This window comes from Haliotis cracherodii, unplaced genomic scaffold (genome assembly GCF_022045235.1).
Source record: "Haliotis cracherodii isolate W230 unplaced genomic scaffold, xgHalCrac1.p SCAF_8, whole genome shotgun sequence".
Lineage (NCBI taxonomy): Eukaryota > Metazoa > Mollusca > Gastropoda > Lepetellida > Haliotidae > Haliotis > Haliotis cracherodii.
In genome coordinates, this window is record NW_027266341.1 from 48106885 (window position 1) to 48128106 (window position 21222).

Below are 21222 nucleotides of genomic sequence, written 5' to 3' on the forward strand. Positions count from 1 at the left end.
GTTAACATGTCTCTCACACTTGTACAGTAAACATGTCTCTCACACTTGTACTGTAAACATGTCTCTCACACATTGACAGTAAACATGTCTCTCACACTTATACAGTAAACATGTCTCTCACACTTGTACAGTAAACATGTCTCTCACACTTGTACTGTAAACATGTCTCTCACACTTGTACAGTAAACATGTCTCTCACGCTTGTACAGTAAACATGTCTCTCACACTTGTACAGTAAACATGTCTCTCACACTTGTACTGTAAACATGTCTCTCACACTTGTACAGTTAACATGTCTCTCACACTTGTACAGTAAACATGTCTCTCACACTTGTACTGTAAACATGTCTCTCACACTTGTACAGTAAACATGTCTCTCACACTTGTACTGTAAACATGTCTCTCACACTTGTACTGTAAACATGTCTCTCACACTTGTACAGTAAACATGTCTCTCACACTTGTACAGTAAACATGTCTCTCACACTTGTACAGTTAACATGTCTCTCACACTTGTACAGTAAACATGTCTCTCACACTTGTACAGTAAACATGTCTCTCACACTTGTACAGTAAACATGTCTCTCACACTTGTACTGTAAACATGTCTCTCACACTTGTACAGTAAACATCAAGTATCTCAACTCACTCACACTGTCTGAAATCCATCCCTTCCTGTCCAGGGTTGTATGGAGAAAGACACTGATATCATTGTCAGCTGTCTATCCCTGAGCTTCAGTGATTGTGTTTCATGACAGGGTATTGAGTAACCCGATAGAGTTAACATCAGCTTCATTAGACAAGGCAGCTTGGCATATGTATGTACTTGATCAATAGTATCCATTTCAAATACCTGCATTCCCAGATATTCTGTGGTGTAAGTAAATGATGTCATCAGATGCATTTATAGGTTCCTGACATTGGGATATCAAGATGTGTTCTGTGTGTCAGGCCAAACCTTCATTGAATTAAGCTGAATGAGAGACATTTGTGCCCACAGCAAACACAGTCTCATTCAAATCAGATCTTTACTCTGATAGATACCTCTTTCACAGAAATCAGATACATTCACTCACACCGAGACTTCAGGAGCCTTGTAGCTCACCTGACCCAACCTCCCAAGGTATCCTCACCTGTTCATGCAGAGAGGAATTGTATTGGAGGATACACATGATAAAAGATCTGACTTTAATGTAATCAGCTGGTAATAAACTCAACCTACAAATGGACAGCAACAGCAGAATAGATTTTTTGTTTGTTGCTCAAGCCTATGTCTGTCGCAGACGCACATACCATGTAGGTATGTATATGGCGCCTGTAAATAACCGAGTCTGGACCAGACAAACCAACAATTGAAATTTTAAGCATACAACATCATCAGAATGATACAAAATCAACCAAGTCATGTAGTTGCTGTGTACAAGAAGCAAAGTTTATTTTAAAAAAACTATGCTGACAGCATCTTATATTAAGATGCTCTTTTTGTTGACGTTTTAAGCTATTGACTACATATCCAGGTGAGCTACAGTGCTGTGGCACAATTTTCAGATGAACCAAATGGGTTTTGAATGATATCCTACTTGCTAAGACTGCCAATTAGTCCAAGCCTTGTCTTCTTAAACTCACAAAGAGGGTTTGGAAGCAAGGCACAATTAACACCAGGACAAAAGCCAACAGGAAAGAATACACAGGACACCTCCTGACATAACATCACAAGTAGAATAGTCTTCAACAAGTATTACAGTATTACAATGTTTTCAGAGAAACAATATTGATTGTTTTGTTGCTATTTGTTGAGCCAGACTTGAAAATTACAGAAACTGCCCTTGTATGAATGTAGATGCTAGAAGTTGTGGCTGTGGAACTCATGTGTGGAGTTGCAGAGATTATAACCTTGAGGGCTCTTTGACATGTTCAGGGAGTTACAAAATTACATCCTACAGGTTATGTCAGTCCCTCAAACAGAGCGTGAAGCAATAGTATCCAGAACTTCCTACACAAATCTAGAAGGGGCTCACAATTGGATATTCTGAGGGCTGGGATTTTGCCAAAAAACAGATATTGTTCCAGAAAAAATGCTTGAAAACAATAATTATGTCAAATACTGTCTGCCTTTGTTTGCCTCAAAATTTACATCCTTGTAATGTGTTCATTACAAACAAATATCTAGGCTCAGAGTAATACAAAATCCCCTCCCCCCAAGTTTAGTAGTTTGAAAATGTGATTCTCTTGACTCCTTTCTATAATTTATTATATGACAGCTTAACCAAAAAAACCAAAATTTATTTCAGAAGCTAAATCTCTTGCCTTGTCAAATGATGTCTCAGATGTCTGGGAGGATTTATGGTACTTTATCAACTCAGATGTAACATCTCAAATATCCGGATGTAGATTTTCCTCTGCAGCCATGAGAATCTCACTAGATCAGTCGACGGGGAAGTGTCATGCTGATTATAACAGAATGCATTGCTCTGTCCACAACTTGACCCAGTTACGTGTAGGTGTGCAGTAAACTACCGGTACTATTACGCCCTGGCGTGGTGTTACGTCTCGTATCACATGCTGTAGGGCGATCAAGTAGTTTGTCACTCAGAGGTGTCAGTCAGTGTCATGTGAAGACTGACATAGATCAGACTGGCCAGGCATGTGATACAATATTACACAGAACATGGTTCATTGTGGTGTGCTTGTATGCACCTATGTTTTACATACAATCATCTTCAGTTCTGATTTTTCATTAGAAGCTGTTTTTATGCATCCTATGATTACACACTGTTAGTTGGGATTTATAATAAAACTTTTGCCTCTATCTTCATTTTTATCTAACTTTTGCATGGAAGTTAAAAAAGCCAAACAATTAATAAACTGTGGCTTCAGCAACCATAGCAGCTGTTAGACATTTGTATATGGGCTTAGGAACATGCATTATAAGGATATATTCTGGCTTACATGTATTCATGTTAACATCAGGAACACACTATGGTAATTTGTTTTATGATGCTACTTTCATATTGTGTCATTCAGTAAAGACATTACTGACGAAAGCTAACACCAGCCACTTGAGATCATGACAGCTGTGCATGTATGTGTGTACCGTAGTCGCCATATTAAGCACCCCCCACACAAACTACGACCAATCTGTAACTAATCTTTATAAGCGTCCCCAACTAAGACAAAAAATTACATCACAGTCCGTACTTTCTTGTGTATATTACAGGCTTTTAACAGACGAAAATTATCGAAAAATAATTTGTTACATTGATGTTTGAATTGTTTGTTCAGTACTGCTGTATCTCTGAAAACAAATGTAACTGGTAGAATATGGTTGTAGTATGGCACCCACTAACCCCACATCCCTTTTTTCAATTTTCTAAGCATTCAGGACACTTATTACAGCGAATACAGTATGTGGTGCATACAGCCTGACATCCACCAGGTGCACATTGTGCAGCAGGTGCTTGACACTGAACTCATGTTTGCATATTTGTTTCTGCCTCTACCATGTCTACTACATGTTGTCAGGTCTTTGTCATATTTCCATTTACTTAACCATTTTATCTTCATGGCACCATTTTCATGCAGATTAGGAAATTAGGTTTGCTGATCATGTAAAATGTGTAATAAACACACATCAGCAGATATATACTATTGAAATATGGCAAAATATACACATATTTTAATAGCCCCAAGAGTTTGATGGGATCCCTGGTATAGAATAGGCCCCCTTGTTGTAAGAGGCAACTAAAGCTCTCAGTGCTGCAGGCGAACCCATTTGACAGGCACATAGTCAAAGAACATCCCCAAATGAAACTTGCAATTACTGTTTAACGATTTAAACAGGTGTCTTACATGAAATGCATCACACCTTCAATAACTTAATTCAGGTTATTTCAAGAAAATGTATAAATATTATGTTCACTTTGGTCTTAACTTTGATATGATTGATAATATCAGGACATTTTTGTATAGTAATGTGTAGTTTTCTATCAGGAATAAATGTGCTTAATATTTCTTCAATTGTCCCTTGTTTAATGAAGCACTGACCATGCTGACTGTTTGAAATCATCCACCCTCTTTACAGCGACTTATGCTAAAACAATTTAGCAGGCTGAAGGTTAATGGATAGGGTGGTGAGGCTTGGTGACTGCTTGTCATTGTACCTGATGAACCCCCGACCCATGAAGATCCCGGGTGGAATAGGTCTTCAGCAAACCATGCTTGCCGTAAAAGGTGACTATGCTTGTCGTAAGAGGCGACTAATGGGATTGGGTGGTCAGACTCGCTGACTCGGTTGATGCATGTCATCATGTCCCAATTGCGTAGATCAATGCTCATGATATCAATCACTGAATTGTCTGGTCCAGACTCAATTATTTACAGACCACCGTCATATAGCTGGAATATTGTTGAGTGCAGCGTTAAACAACAAACAAACTTTGAACCCCTTGCTTGTAAGATTAGATGAATGAGGATGAGCTGATCACACTGTGCAACTTTGCTGCCTGTGTCACACTGTACCTTAAATACCCAACCACTCTTACTGCCCGGGGCATGGATCATGTCATTCATCACGAGGTTACTGGTCCAATTGAATAATTAGTATTGATTACAGGCAGCTGTGATATAGCTGAAATATTACCCATTACAGTGTGAATAAACAAACACATTTTAGAACACTGGTTCATCAAATAAATGCATGATATATTGTCAGAGTGAATACATCTTATGTTACTGGGATACGATAACATGCATCAACCGAGTCGGGGAGTCTGACCACCTGATCCCGTTATTTCGCCTCCTATGACAAGCATGGCTTGCAGAAGGCCAATTCTGATCTGGATCTCTCTTGGGGTTTCTTCAATCGAGTGATGTAAAGATTATAAAAGAATATATGTGTACAGTTTTGTTACCGATGCCTACTGGTTGACACAGCAGATATCTTGGTCCAAAAGTTTTTATGATGTCGATATCATTATTTCTGGGCAATAGCCCACCCTAAACTTTTGATACATCAATCAGATCGCCCCATCGGTCTATACCTGTGACACTACTCTGGGTGAAACGATACACCAAGGTCATGATATGATAAATGTCACGACACTCGGGTAACAATGTGATACGCATATTTACATCAAAACTCACGGAATCTATCAATACAGTGAAAAACGTATCGTGTATTGGATCATCGTATGAAAACTCAAGATGCACCAGTGCACAAATGTACCGTTTCACCCCAATACACTAGAGCACTATCAAACGAAAAATGTTTCACAGATTACATGTATTCACCATGCAATTGTATTTTAATTTGTGGTCACAAAATGCATCCAATACAGTGTATCTGCACTTGCAGTTCAGGGCTGAATATGGACATAATGGATTTAAGAGATCTGAATTGTATCTGGCTAGTTGTGTTTCTGTAATAGTCTTCTCACTGCCTGAGGACAATTTCCCATGCCCATTTGTCATGTTGACAATTTACTGCAGTCATATACTTCATGACAATATCCATGTATTGTCACTCCGCAGAGCAATGACTCCTATATCTCACTGCCAGACATGCAATTGTAAGTGATGAACCCTCCATATACATGTACCCACTAGACTTCTTGTGAAACATAAAGCAAAAACTTGGAATTGGTTACACTATTTATTCAGACTTTTCTCCATTTCAAATATATACAATTTTAAATTAATTTTTGAGTATGTTCAATCTCTGCCGTTGATTGAGCAAACATATTAATGCACTATGAAACAATCTGGTCATATACACAGTGAACGTCTACTGCTAGGCCTACAGTGATGTTTACTATCATGAGTGGTCAATATTGTAATGAATTTGATTCACCTCTATTCATCATGGTCCATATTACTGGCATCCGAGGGGACATTTGCTAGGTGGGTGTGATTAACTGAAGGAAACATATGTTCATTGTAATAAATAAAATAACAACATTATCTGAATTATGTACATCTTGATCTCTAAAAGGGATTGTCATGATATTGCCAAATTATTGCTAAAAGCAGCGTAAAATCATACAAATCGGCTCAAAACCTGTGAAAACCTGTCAGACTGTAATTTCTTATGAATCATATATTAATTGAAATTTCATGACAGAGAACAGGATTTCAAGTGAGCAAGTGAGTATGGTTTTACGTAGTATCAGGGGTAACACCATTCTTCCTCTCCAACGAGTCAACAGCTTGTTTCAGAGAAGTGGTTTGTTTATGTACAAAAACTAAATTTTGGCAGAAAACAACTAGTCTCTCCAGATTTTTAATAGACTTGGACTAATGAACTGGTAGCCGTGTAAATCCCTGAGCTTTTAGCAATATTAAAGCTGTATCAAAACAAGGGACATCATGACAATAACTCAAGACCCTCCAAGTAGGATCGCATGTATCATCTTGTAAAATATATGTCTTCTGTATATATATCAATATATCTATATACCAACAAGCATTGTGCAGGAAATAAATGATTTCACTGGAGGGATATCCTGGCTCGTTAGTAGTGATGAATTAGAAGTCGTAAACCATTTCTTCAGTCGCCACTGGACATCATCTGATAATCACTCATGTAAATGACGATAGCACAGTTTCGACTGTCCATGTACAGACACTAAAACAGCTGCTCCAAAATATGTAGACATATTATGATTTTGGAAACAGGGTCAACAGCAACATTTTCACAGATAACAAACATCATTCTTGTAAAACTTCTAAACATATACATGTATAAGTATCTGTACCGAACAAGAAATGTCAGCTACAGCAGCCTGAATTAGATTTGGCTTTCTTTCGTAAATCCACTGTGTTTCCGTGGGATGTCTTAACTTCCACTTTGTCTTCCAGTTCGCGCAGTCGTTGCACGGCGGCCTTGAATGCCTTGTCAACATTTGTAGCGTCTTTTGCACTGGTTTCATAATAAGGAATACTGCCATTGTGTCCGCACCAAGCGATTGCTTCCTCGTCTGAAACTATGCGCTTCTCTACATCCACTTTATTCCCAAGGACGACAAAGGGAAAGCAGTTCCCATCCTGAATATCAGCGTAATACAAAAACTCCTTCTTCCACATCGACAGGTTCTTAAAGCTCTGCAGGTCATCCACAGCATATGTGAGTAGACAGCAATCTGCGCCTCTGTAAAATGGCGTCCTCAAGCTCTTGAACCGCTCCTGCCCTGCCGTGTCCCAAATCTGCATGGTGTAATTTTCTCCATTGACCTCGACATCTTTGTTTAGAAACTCTACGCCTATAGTGTGGAAGGACTGAGAATCAAATTTATTGCTGACAAAACGATTCATCAACGAGCTTTTCCCTACTCCACCATCTCCCAGGAGAACCACCTTGAGCAGTTTGGATTTCCCGGCTGCCATCTTGGATCACAGTGAGGTTCTGTGGACATAAGGGTAAAACTCAGAGTTATGTTGAAACTTGTTTGTGTTCATAAACTGATGTGAGGGACAGTTAACACCATAGTCAGCAATATTCCAGCTACATGATCAATGTCCCAGGGTACAGTTTCACAACGATACTGTAATGCTATGACTGTCACTCCCTACTTAAACCAGTGTCCAAAATAACTGACTGCCTGCCTGAGCACCAGCCCGTCTGCCTATGGCTGGTAACTTTTCTATCTGGCTGTATGAAAATTGAAATATTCCTCCACCTGTCTGGCACATAATTTTAAGACTACTTACATATTCAGTTTTACCATAACTTGAAGTAATTTGTTTGCATTATTTCAACTGATTCCAGGCATGATTTGTCTCTTATTTTTCAATATTACCATGTCTGAATGCAGGCAGATAACTTTAATGATGGGCAGGCAACACTTATGGGTCACCTGCCTGACTATCTTGTTGAGTTGTAAAATTATATCAAACACTGACTTACCACAGTATGACTGCTTGTGAATGGGGTTCCTGGCCATCAGGGTATGATTTAACACACAAACAGCTATGTTTAACATTGCTACTAAGGCTGTTAGGATTCACTCACGTATTCGGTGAATCGAACCGTATCCATTCATGAATTGAATTCGTTATTCGTGGCCACTAGAATCGAATATTTATGAATATGCAAGTATCAGCATTTACATAAAAAAATACTCATAAGAACAGATTTTATGCATAGATTTCTTCATAAGACAACACTCTTATACTATTTAATTTGACAGTATTGTGGTCACTGGTCATTGTTGCATTTGAGCAGATACTAGTATCTGGATAAATGCAGTATACATGGTATATAAATGAATAATATATTTAATAATTTATTAAAAATTAACAAACCATGTCAAATAATTCATGTTGTTGTTGCCTCACTGAACATGCTGAATATGACATATGATACATCAACTGCTGACTTGTTATTGTATTCGTGAATTATTATTCGTATTCATTACCCTATATTCATGATACAAATCGTATTCGCCTCATAGTGTATTCGTTGCAGCCCTAATTGCTACTATTCATTAAGATGATTAAATCTTATCCTCTTAAAATATATTACTCAATAGAATTTAACATGTTTAAGGAACGCTTTAGTTTATTATATATTTATTTACTATATGACTAAAGTTTCTAAATGCCATAACAGCATTACAGATTAACTGTAGTTAAATGAATATATGGGGCGTTGTACTTCTTTTGAGTAATATACATCACATAACGATGAAATCCACAACCCAACACAACAGAGGACCACAGTTTCTTACTGCAAAGCCCAATTAGTCATGAACATGATGAATCATGTGAAGACCATGATTGAAAGTGATGAACATGCTATCTCACCATATCGCCCTCTATCTCCTGGTGAATATATACCATGCGCCACTCACTTGACCAGTTACATTCCATGCTATCATCAGATCAAGGCCACATGTGACAAATATATATAAAGGCCAGGTAGATAGGATGTATTTGCTACCAGGTAAATCTGGACCTAAATCTTTGCCACTCCAGATTATTTTCAGAGGTAATTATAGTAATCTAGTCAACAGATTTGCTTCCTTGTTGAAAGCATTATCAGGATCATACAAGCGACCATTTTACACCGACTTATCATATACCCATACCGTGAAGAGTACAGGGTGTGCACACTCCCCCTTTTTTGAAGCATACTGATAACTTTCACATATACTGAACTAAAAGGTTTGGGATCATGAACTATTTTCATATACCTTTAACATTAAAGAAACTCAGTTTTCACTAATGTAAAATCCCCAATAATATTCATGCTTCCTAACGTTTTTTGGTTCAGTATATAAGAAAACATAACTTAAATCATTTGGTGACATGTTTTCAACAAACACTACAATAAAATGACAAAGTTTTGGCTCTTAAACACAAATTGTGTTAAAGGTACTTAAGCATGTTGCTTATGCTTACGTCATGTACGTGCAGCCATACCTTGTTTTCACAAATTTGTATCTGCACTCTTATACAAATAGCATGGCCATTGTAATGTTATATTGGCCTGATTGCATCTACATTAGATATAATTACAGATGAAACATTCAGTAGTGTTTAAAAATAGTTAAGAATTGTACTTATGCAACATCATGGACTCCGAAATTATAATAAAAAGCAATATTTGTTCATCAACTCTCACTCAGTTGCATGGATCTTCAACATTACTGGGATTAATTATTTTATGGACCCACTGACCCTAAATCACATCAGTTATATGCTTGTTTATCTATCACCAACATCAGCAAGATCAGTCATCAACATGATGAAATTACAGTTAGAAAAAGTATACAAATACGATAACACAGAAACAAACATGATAACAAATCTATTTGAAGTAAGTAGGAATTAAATTATCTTTAAGGGCCTATGGCACTCTGCTTAAAAGTTTTACAAGTCAAACAAAAACATTTTATATTATCAACAAATATTGCTGTGCCAGCTTACAAACAAAAATACGGTCCTTCGCAATAACACCCTAGATGATACAACAGATTTGTTAAATCACAGGCTATCATCCATTTCCTTATTTTCCCCACAAACACACATCTTCATGCCATCTGAAATACCATACAAACAAATCTGTACTGAATTACGCAAAGTAATCCTATTTTCACACTATCTGGTATTCATATCTGGACTTGTGTTTGTGACAAGTCTGTCATAAAAACCCTGAAACAAAAACATGTATATCCAAACTGCCCATGCAAGTCTAGATTACTGCAGTATCTGCAAATAAAGTGAATCTCTGGGCTCCTTTTTATATTATATTTTTAAAGATAAATTAACAGGGTTTTTTTTCTGTAAAATATGTTCATTTCAGAGATTTAATGTCAGTCTAGTTTGTAATGTATTTTATTCATGAAGGTAAACCCCCACCCCACTCACCCATGTGTGTACAGCTGACAGCTACATGTATTTCCACCGTAGTTTATGAGACAAAGGCACACAGTACTCTTAATCTTTGCATGTAAAACAATGTCACATAACAAGAAATAAAACTGAAATGGTGAATCATGTTGAGTGACATTTTATTGCAAATTTCTCATCGTCCTTCACCAAGCTTGTTATCTCCTGCATGTTCATTGACCTGAAGCCACATGATGTAATCTTTGACTGTGCACAATTTACTAGCCGTTTAATGTGAGTGTGTGATAAACCACTGATGCCATCTTAGTAAGAATTGAATCAACATACAAAACAGAATCTTGATTTAGTTCAAAGGATTTTCGGACTGACATATTTGACCTCTTTTAATTGGTAACTAACACAAGTTTCAGTCCTATCCCTTGTCACAGGTGACATATGACACATCAACAACTGGTCCACTTCATACAAATGTCCATCAACACCTGCACTCCAACTAGGTCAACACATAGCAGTGTCTCTCCCACACCATAGTGAGCAGAAGCAGATTGTCAGTAGCAATGGATATTATACATAATATATAGTTGGTCATGTTAATAGATCGTACAGCAAGCTGGTCCCAATAACAATGCAGTCTAGACTTGCACAGTCCCCAAAATAAGTTTTGTTTAAGATTATATAAAAACAATTCAGTGGCATATATATAAATACATGATCTATATATACAGGGTTAGAAACAGTTTTTGTCCACTAGTTCTTATAATGATAACATATAGCAATACCCTTAAAGTGGGCCAATTTCTACTAGTCCTTAGGATACCTTTACTATTGGGCAGTTTGGTAAGGACTACAGGACTAGCGCAAATTTCTAACGCTGATATATACATTTATTTTAACTGTTTGTCATAACATAGTAACATGTAGTATAAATAATAAACAGAGGAGGTGACAAACAGTTAAAAAATGTATGTGTGTTGATTAATGCCTCTATCAGCAATATTTCAGCTATATGACGGTGGTCATTAAATAATCATGTCAGGACTTGACAATCTAGTGAGTGACATTATGAGTATCGATCTACACGATCAAGATACAATGACATGCATCAAATCTAACCCTGATATGATTTGAACTGGTCTGTCACAACTCAAATGTGTTCTTTTGTGTCCTTAGTTTCAGCTAGTTTTGACTACATGTATATGGAATCAACGTATATTATGGCTGGCAAAAAGATCAATAATCAGAATAATCATTTATGGGAAGGAAAATTAACATAATCAATATGAAAATTGTGTCATCGAAATTACCTTACATAAACTATTGTGATGAAGTAAAGTTTTAATTTACAAAAACAGACAAAAAATGTTAATTGCTGAAGATGAAAAGTATCTGTATTTGTGATGTCTCAAATGTCCACAAAGTAATCCCTGCAAAACTGTGCCACAACTCACCAGTGGAGTGAAATATGTTGATTTCTTTTGGAATTTTTTTTTTTGCGTATCTACTCAAAAATACTTGTCCAATATTTATTGATAATTGATCGATATTTAGTTGTCAATTAATGATCTCTATGATCTGTACAAATAGCCGATGATCATGGATTTCTCGATCATTAGTGTTCCCTTATAGTCTGTAGAAGAGGATTGTGACCTGATTGTGCAAGCCGCGGTTTGGACTGAAGCAAAGATGAATATTTACATGCCACCATAATGCCACTGGAACTTTCATAACTGACATAGACAATAAAACAAAGGAAGTACAGATATAGCAGAATCAGTGACAACTGAACTGACTGAGTGACTGGTGTTTTATGGCACAGATAGCACTATTCTAGCTGTATGATTCATTATAAAATTAGACAAAATAAACTCATACAGCCCCAGTTGAGAGTGGGGTTGGAATAGGTTCTCAGCACTCAACAGCTTGTAAGACGAAGAAATGACTACAATTGGGAAGGCAGTCTGGGACTTATACCATCAGTCGGAAGCCCAAATCCAGTAACATTTAGTTCAGTCTAGTCGGCTCAGCTAATTATAGTTGACATAACACTATACTCTTAGCATTGAAAATGTTGCCAAGAGACAAGTTCGAGTTGTAGATTTGAATGTTTTTTTGCACAGACTGGTAATGGTATAACAACTTGGAGGTGTGATGACATTGATATAACCAGGCTGTGATCGGGGAGTGATGAGACAATTGACACACCCTGGTCATGATGGGGGTGTGATGAGGCAATGCCAAAACTGGAGGCCGAACTAGACTGGAATTTCAGGATTAAATTTTGGCTGGACTAACAAGTTCATGGATAGTCCAATCAAAATCTCATAACAAAATTGACACCCAGTTCGTAAACATCATGGCAACTGCCATTCTGATTTTGGTTGACTGCACGATTTGCAAAGCATGGGTACCATCAACTTAGCATCGACAGATATCTTCCAAATCTTTTGTTTTTAATCAGGGTGATCAAGTGATGAGCAGGTAAGACCTGTTTTATTATATAGATCTTGATCATCGATGAGATCGTCTTGGCTCATCTTTAGTTTGAAACAAATGCAAGTGATATCAGAGGTGGAATCTGATCGGTCAATAAGAGGGACATAACTCGTAATAGCCACTTACTGGTGGCGCAACAAGTGAAAAAAATTCAGCCTTCTGGTAATCCAGGATAAGTTGAACCAACCCACAAAATGTGTTTGAGGCAAGTGTTGCAACTCAATACCCAAATTCTCTAAAAAAAAAGTAGTTTGAAAGAAGTTAATGACATTTACAAACAAATAAATATGTCAAAGCATGGTAAGCATGGCCAAATCATACATTCTCTGGGTAGAGAATTGACCTACACACATAAATTACATGAAGAAAGAATGTACAAATAAATCTCAAGCAAGCTTGCATTGCCACTGTTCTGAGCAGAAGGTATTGCTGATGACAAAGACAAGAGTAGTTTCATTTGCCCAAGTAAGTCAGTGTCAGTAAGTCCAGTGATTAAATCCCAACTTGAAGATTTTTACCAGTGTGTTATTTGCCAATTTGGACAAAATGTAGTGTGAAAATGGCTGCCAACTCTAGACAGTATCTATGACATGATCAAAACTTATTTGATTATTATGAGGGTCCAAGGGAAAACTTACAGATAGGCTATAAACATATGGGAGTTGGCGCAAAAGACAGTCAAATGGCAAGGTGTGAAAGGAATGGGAGATATTATTGCAAAGCACACACAGGGTGATATGACTATAGGTCAGACGCCCGAACCTTGGCTGATCATAATCCATGCAGGATCCGAGAATGGATTTGTACCGAATACACTACTTATTTTTTATGAAAAACTCAAAACAGGTGATTATCATGACAAGATGAATTTTGATAATTTCTCCAAATGGATGCGGAAAAAATTTATCCCCAACAGTCCTCCACCCAAGTCTGTCATTGTTATGGACAATGCACCACAAGTGGATAAGGCCACATTTTGTTTTTTTTTTGGTTTTTCAAAAGCTGCTCACATTTTTTTTACTTGACTTTTGTTCTAAAAAGGTAGATAGGTATAAAAAAAATATATTCTGGAGTAACAAAAGTAAAACAACTCAATTTTTCAAGAACATTTTATCAAATCCCTACCACACAGCTCGTGAACAAATGGCAATATGACAATATTCATGTCATGGGTGAAATGCATGAAAGACGCTATTTTGGACGCATGGGCGCCGATTAACTCTTTTAACTTGTGTAGATGAAGCCAACATTTATCAAGGCAATTATCTGCTTGTAAAACATCTTTGCTACTACATGTTTGGCTGTACACCATTTAAAAGGTCTAATTAATCCTATTGTTTATAAATATGAAAGTTATCTCTTCTTTCAGTGGCATTTAGAAGTTGGTGTGATGAAGAAAGACAAGTTTTATGGATGAACAACTTCTTTATTACAATTAGTGCGACGTTTCAGAGTAGATCCTAACACCTTTATCAAGCAAGTGACGGATAGTGCTGAACAACATAGGTATATATACTTATTAACATCAATGTTTATACAGTAAATTGATTGATGGACACAGAGAGCTGATTTATCAGTGATTAAGATGATTGGAAGCCAGTGAATGACTAATGGGGCAGGGTAAACAACTGTGCCGTCAACATCTGTTCCACGCCACAACAGCTACAAGCTGAACTCAACCACCTCCACCATGTCTTCACTAACTTCAACAATTATCCTACCAGCCTAGTTGAACAAACAATCAACAGCGTCCTCAGCCCAAGAGAGCAGCCTCCACGACAACAGACAGCCCCGTCATCAGTCTTCCCTACATAGGAACAGCCAGCCACCAGATCTACAGACTGCTCAAACACCACGCCAACATTGATACAGTATTCCAGAGAGGCAGGACAATCCAGAACATCCTCAGTGCCAATGGCAGGCCCTCTACATCAAACAAAGAAGACCCAGCTGGTGTAATATATCACATACAATGTGACTGTGGCGACTCCTATGTAGGTTAAACATCCAGGCCCCTACCCATTAGAATAAAAGAACACAAGACCTCAGTACAAAAAAATGACTCAAAATCAGCCATCTACAACCACAGCCAAACCCACCCCGACCACAACATCCAGTGGAACAACATCAAGATCCTGGTCAACAATCAGTCAGACTACAAAATCAGAAAACTCCTTGATGCCATCTACATCAAAAGGATCCAGCCAGCAATGAACAGAGATCAAGGCTACTACATCCCGCCTGCTTACCATCACCTATGTCCATCCAATTAATCCACTGGCTTCCAATCATCTCTATCAGTCTGCTTGCTGACTCTGTGTCCATTAGACTATTCACTGGCTTCCAATCATCCTAATCAGCTTCCGTTGTTGTTTACCCTGCACCATTAGTCATTCACTGGCTTCCAATCATCTTAATCAGCTCTCTGTGTCCATCAATCAATTTACTGTATAAACATTGATGTTAATAAGTATATATACCTATGTTGTTTAGCACTATCCATCACTTGCTTGATAAAGGTGTTAGGACTAATTGTATTAAAGAAGTTGTTCATCCATAGAACTCGTCTTTCTTTATGAAAGTTATGTTTATTATATTTTTTATATAATTCATTTACAACTTAATTACGTTTGTTGTAAATTAATAAATGTAAGCTAACACATTCATAATGTCCAGTTTAAGGACCAAGGAAGCGAAAATTTAACGACTGTCGACAGATAGGCCTTTGAGATTTCATAAAATACACTTACCCATTTCTTTTTTATCTTTATCATTTACGTAATCGGAAAATTATTTTAAAAAGAATTACAAATAACATCTGTCACCACCCATTTCCCGATAATTGTGACTGTCCACTCACTAAAATGAGGAAATACCTCTGTTTTCAAAGCTGCGTATGAATAACACATACATCGAAATAATGATAACACGGAAGTAACATCTACTGAGGTTTTTTTTCGTAGCTGTAACATTCGATTGTATTGGATAAAAGTTGGTTTCTAATGACGCTTTCTTACCAAAATCTACTACAAGATTCGTGATTGGTCAAATTTAAGCATGTGACCTAAGGCAGCCAATTAAGTTACAGCAACGGTACCGTCCTCGTGTATGATCATTTTCAGATCTTGACGAAAGGTTTTGGTTAAATCATGTTATTTTGAATGTTTTAAGCAGGAAATCGCGATCCATATTACAATTATGGAACTTCACGGATGTATCATGCTAGGTTATGAGCTGTGACAAAGATTTTTTATGCACATATTTTGGCATTAAACACCGTGTCCGATCCTATAAATCGAGGCTACGAAAGCCGAGATGTCATTTGACTTACATTACATGCGATCGCACAAAAAGATGGAAATAATAACTGATTTCAATTTGGCAACTTTTCGATATACTTTTGTTGATATAATTATCACTTTGTATAATATATTTAAATATTTGCTTGAAACGTCTTAATTTTGCTGTTTGACATATAAGATGAGGACCAGTTGTCGAAGTGTGTGTCTGTGAATTTTATTTTCAATAACATTGCGGGAAACTTCTAGAAAATAATTATAGATGCATCTCATTTATTTAACTAATTCAAAACAATTTGTTGTCGATAGGTAAAGCAACCACTGTAAACACCATGCCTGCTGTGAGTTATAATATCTTGCTGTGAAAGCTATTTCCTGGCATGCCTAGCCACTATGTGTTCTTGTCCAGCCCCTACTCGACATGCTCTAGTGAGTGAGTGAGTGAGTTTGGTTTTACGCCGCTTTTAGCAATATTCCAGCAATATCACGGCGGGGGACACCAGAAATGGGCTTCACACATTGTACCCATGTCGGGATTCGAACCCGGGTCTTCGGCGTAACGAGCGAACGCTTTAACCACTAGGCTACCCCACCGCCCCTCGACATGCTCTAAGCATCATTGCTGCTAAAACAGAAAATACTTTATCAATGTTTATGGACAGGATGAAAATTCAGCAAATAATTTCAGGACATATTAAAAAAGGAAATACATTATTTCATGATTATTTTATGATTTGTACCAATATCAATTTTTTCTAAGCATCGATACATCACACAGTAGTGTATAATCATGATAAAATATACATGATATATATAGCCTGCAACCTCGGGGTATCGCGGTACTTGTCATGTACGCTAAACGGAACAAAATGCACACACTAACCTTTATGATTATGATTATGATTCGTGTTCTCTATATCAGATGTCAAATTTTTTTTATCTAATAATGCATATTTTACTGATTAAAGTTCATTATTTACATTAGTAGCTCCAAGTAAATGCAGTGTCTCGCGCTTTGTTTGCCAAGGGAAAGAACTCCATCCTATTGCAGCACAGAGAAAAGTTGTGTATGGAGGTCCGAATTGGATAAAAAGAGTACATAATTTTACCAACCACTTGGTATGATCATGCCAGACATCAGTGATTTGTCCAGACAAGTGCAAAGACAGCACAAGTAAAATTCTAAATGTGTTATCAGTAATAGGTTTTCAATACATATTTAGCGAAAAGTAAGAGAAAAATATTTTAAAAATCAACAACAAAATATCAGAAATGATATTCTAAGATTCTTTATAAAAACATTGGATGACAATAATTTGTCACAAAATGGAACAATGTTTAACATCAACAATAAATAAATAAAAAGCACTCCTAGTATGCCCAAAGTATGTATTTATCTTTTGGCTACTAGTGAAGAACGTATATCTAAGTTTGGCATTATGACCCTTATGATCTCCCAATAGATTCTTGGCACAGAGCGGGAAAAAATGTGCGGACTAGGTAACTTCCCTTACCTTATTAGTTGCCATGAATATGCAGATGATCTAGTTCAGGTCGATAGTGAAAGTTTACTTGGGGAACTGCGGGTTATATCGTTGTCCATTGATAGATGGGGGTAAGGCGATATTAAAAAAGATCACAGAAGTATGTATCAACGCATTAATAACTCCTTACTTACAGCAGACGGAACATTCCGTGGAAATTGAAATTGTTTACGAAGTGAACACTTCCTGGTTACTCATTTGCATTAACAGACAGCTGCTAAGAGACGTGTCCCGCGTGAACTACAGGAAATCACAAATGCCGCGATACGATGAATGTAGCGGTACCACGGGGTCCGAGTATATATTTTGATAATCAGTATCAGCACTACACACTAGCAGACTAGTATCAACTCAACATGCTATATATATATATCTGTCTCTGCGTATGGGTGGGTGCAAGATGAAATCCCAAAGGAACACATGTTTGTCACTTTTGTGACACTGCAAGCATGGCTATGGTGCTGACAAATAATCATTGTAGATAGGGTAACCAAATATGAGATTCACACCCACGGCCCACATATATCTTGACTAACAGACGATGTGACACCTTCGAATAAATGCTACCAGTTTCTATCATACTAACCTGTGGACTAGTAACGGTCATGATAATGGAGGCACACTGAAATTTCATTTTGTATTTAACATCCTCTTTTAGCAACATGGCCATGTTTACACGTTCTAACCATGAGAAACGATCATATGATGGAAACATTTATAAAAAAAATTAACTTAAAAATAACAATACAGCCATAAAGTGATAATAACACATGACATGTTTTTTTATTCTGCTAGCAATTTCGTAGGCTAGATGTATTTATCATGTTGTACAGAACGCCTAGGCTATTTTGGGACGAAAGTCTAAAAGTTTGACAAATAAATGTGTATTTTGTAAGGCATAATCTGTTAATTATATTGATTCCTAAAATTAAATAAAACCAGTACGACTACTCGATGAATCTTTCTGCAATTGTTTCATGTCAACCATGTCACAAGTTGACACTACCATCCCCACTCGTCACGAGACATTTACATTTGACAATGTCAGAAGTCACACAAGATGTTCAACAGCTCTGTCAACTATCGAACAGTTTACAAATGTGAGCAAGCGCATGCACTTTTCACAAACTTGTCCACGTCACAATTAACTCAGATAACTACTTACGTCCTATGTGTTAACGCAGCAATGTGAATTCACATAATTTCTTGACAACATCTTTCCGACATGATGGTTACTTGACGTCATTTAGGTCATGTGACGAATCACCTGACAAGAGGGATTCCCTTCCGGTGTGATAAGACTATTTGCCACACAACTACCGTAGGTATGACATGTATCGTGCTTGAAATGAGATTTTCTTTTTTAATTATACAAAAAGTAGAGTTACAAAATGTAGCAGCTTATTTAGTATTATAATACCATAAAGAGCCGTTTTTAGCATATTTCATGAAAGCAAATTAATATGTAATACCAGCCCGAAACGATGTTTAATATTCTTATTCTCTGGTTATCCGCAGTGCAAGATTGCTATCTCAACATGCTGTCATGGTAGGTAACATTTTTTGGGGTGGGGTGGCGGTGGGATATATTCTTTTTACTTTTACGATAACGTGATATTCCCCAAGTCATTGCAACCCACCAGGGCCTCATAATATTAGATTTGTCACCTTAATCGTTGGAACACAAACACTCGAGTCTGACTAAACCAGATCCTTTATCGAGTACTCGATTTCCTGTCAGAGCCCTACGATAAACAACGGACTCAAGGAGCCTCCCAGAAATATCAGCTGCGCAACGTGGTCGACCGTATACCGACGTGGAACGTTGCTCATGCTATCAACCACGGGTCTGCCTGGCCGCGGGTGCGGTTATTTACAGGCCTCGGGATATTGCTGGCTGCGGCTTAAAACAACAAACAAACTTTGGGGAACAATCGCCTACTGTTTTCCAGACATAAAAACATTAATGTTACCTCAATATTTCTGTAAATATCCAACTGAAGAAAACTTTTTTTTGGGGGGGGGGGGTTGCTTGTTTAACGCCACACTCCGCAATATTCCAGCTATATGACGGCGGTCTGAAAATAATCGAATCTGGACCAGACAAACCAGTGATTGATATCATGGGCATCGATCCACGCAGTTGGGATCGATGACATGCATCAACCAAGTCAGCGAGCCTGACCACCCGATCCCGTTACAACAAGCATAGTCGCCTTTTACGGCAAGCATGGGTTGCTGAAGACCTATTCTACCCCTGATCTTCACGGGTCTGTGAAAGGTGAAGCTGTGTGTATTAGCATACACGGATGATATTGTACTTCTGGCTGAAAATGGAGAGGGTCTTCAAAGTATGCTGTCAGCACCGAACAGTTGGTGTTTCGAGTATAAGATGTCCATTAGCCAAGTGAAGTCAAATGTGGTCCACTTTAGAGTGCCCTCCTTGTCAAGATCGGAAGTTAATTTTTGGTGTGGTGATATGAGTTTGGAAGTGAAGGACCAATACTCTTACCTGGGTGAGGGAGTGAGTTGAGATTTAAAGTCACATCGGCAATATTTCAGCCATATCGTGACTAAATCAAGTTGTACATTAATAATACATAAGTATAGACATTAAAATCTGTCGACAAAGGACAGTAAATAACACTAGACTATCACAGATGTAGATTTGAAACTAGCATATAATCATAATATTTGAACAATTCATAACAGTACACAATAAAAATGGGCTACAGATCACCAATAACCAAAGGTAGGTCACCATACTAGGTACCATGGGGACTTACGATACTTCTGCTACCTACATGGTAACCCAGCTCTCTTACCTGGGAATGACCCTGAGTACCTGAACTACAATATCATGGTTACGTCTGCAAGTAGAGCTTTGGGTCTGCTGATTACGAAATACAAAAGCCTGGTTGGTTTGCCTTTCAACGTGTTCACGAAACTTTATGATTCAGTGGTTGGGTATATCCTCGATTATGGAGCTGGCATCTGGGGAACGCATGATCATTCAGCATGCAGTTAACGCCCTTCAACACAGAGGTATCCGTTGTGCAACAGAAGAGAAAAATAAGGATTTTTCCGTGGTCAGTTAGCTGAAACAGACATAATGGCGTCAGAAACTCGTAGAAACCTCTAGGTATAACCGTTCTTGTACTGGTTTTATGATAACTTGTGAAATTAGACAAATTATGAACAGTTTTATCAGAGGCATACCTTGTTCAGCATTTACTCACGGCTCACAAAAGAGCACTTGCCAAGTTACGATATCGTGTAGCACCATAACGTATTGAAACAGGGCGTTACGAAAATGTTCCCTTTAATGTGTTTTAATTGTAAAATCTGTGTGGAAGAAGAAAAGCATGTTTTAATCAAATGTCCTGTGAACAGTTTCATACGTCATGACTTGTTTGCTGTTTGTAACAGTAAAATTCGTATTTTTGTAGGTTTACAAAATGACGACCAGTTCCATACTGTTTTGTCCATTCTATTACTGATCTTTGACGCTTCCAAAGCCTGCCACAGAGTTTTAGCTA

General features: G+C 37.6%; 1 protein-coding gene across 1 annotated transcript; it reads right to left on the minus strand.

Moving 5' to 3' along the window:
- Positions 1–5644: 5644 nt before the first annotated feature.
- On the minus strand, positions 5645–18940 carry LOC139449500 (ras-related protein Rab-9A-like). The gene is made up of 2 exons (XM_071230923.1): positions 18849–18940; positions 5645–7399 (listed from the first exon to the last, which is right to left on the minus strand). The coding sequence occupies exon 2, from the start codon at positions 7378–7380 to the stop codon at positions 6766–6768; it is 615 nt and encodes a 204-aa protein (XP_071087024.1). The 5' UTR covers positions 7381–7399; positions 18849–18940; the 3' UTR covers positions 5645–6765.
- Between the last annotated feature and the right edge of the window lie 2282 nt (positions 18941–21222).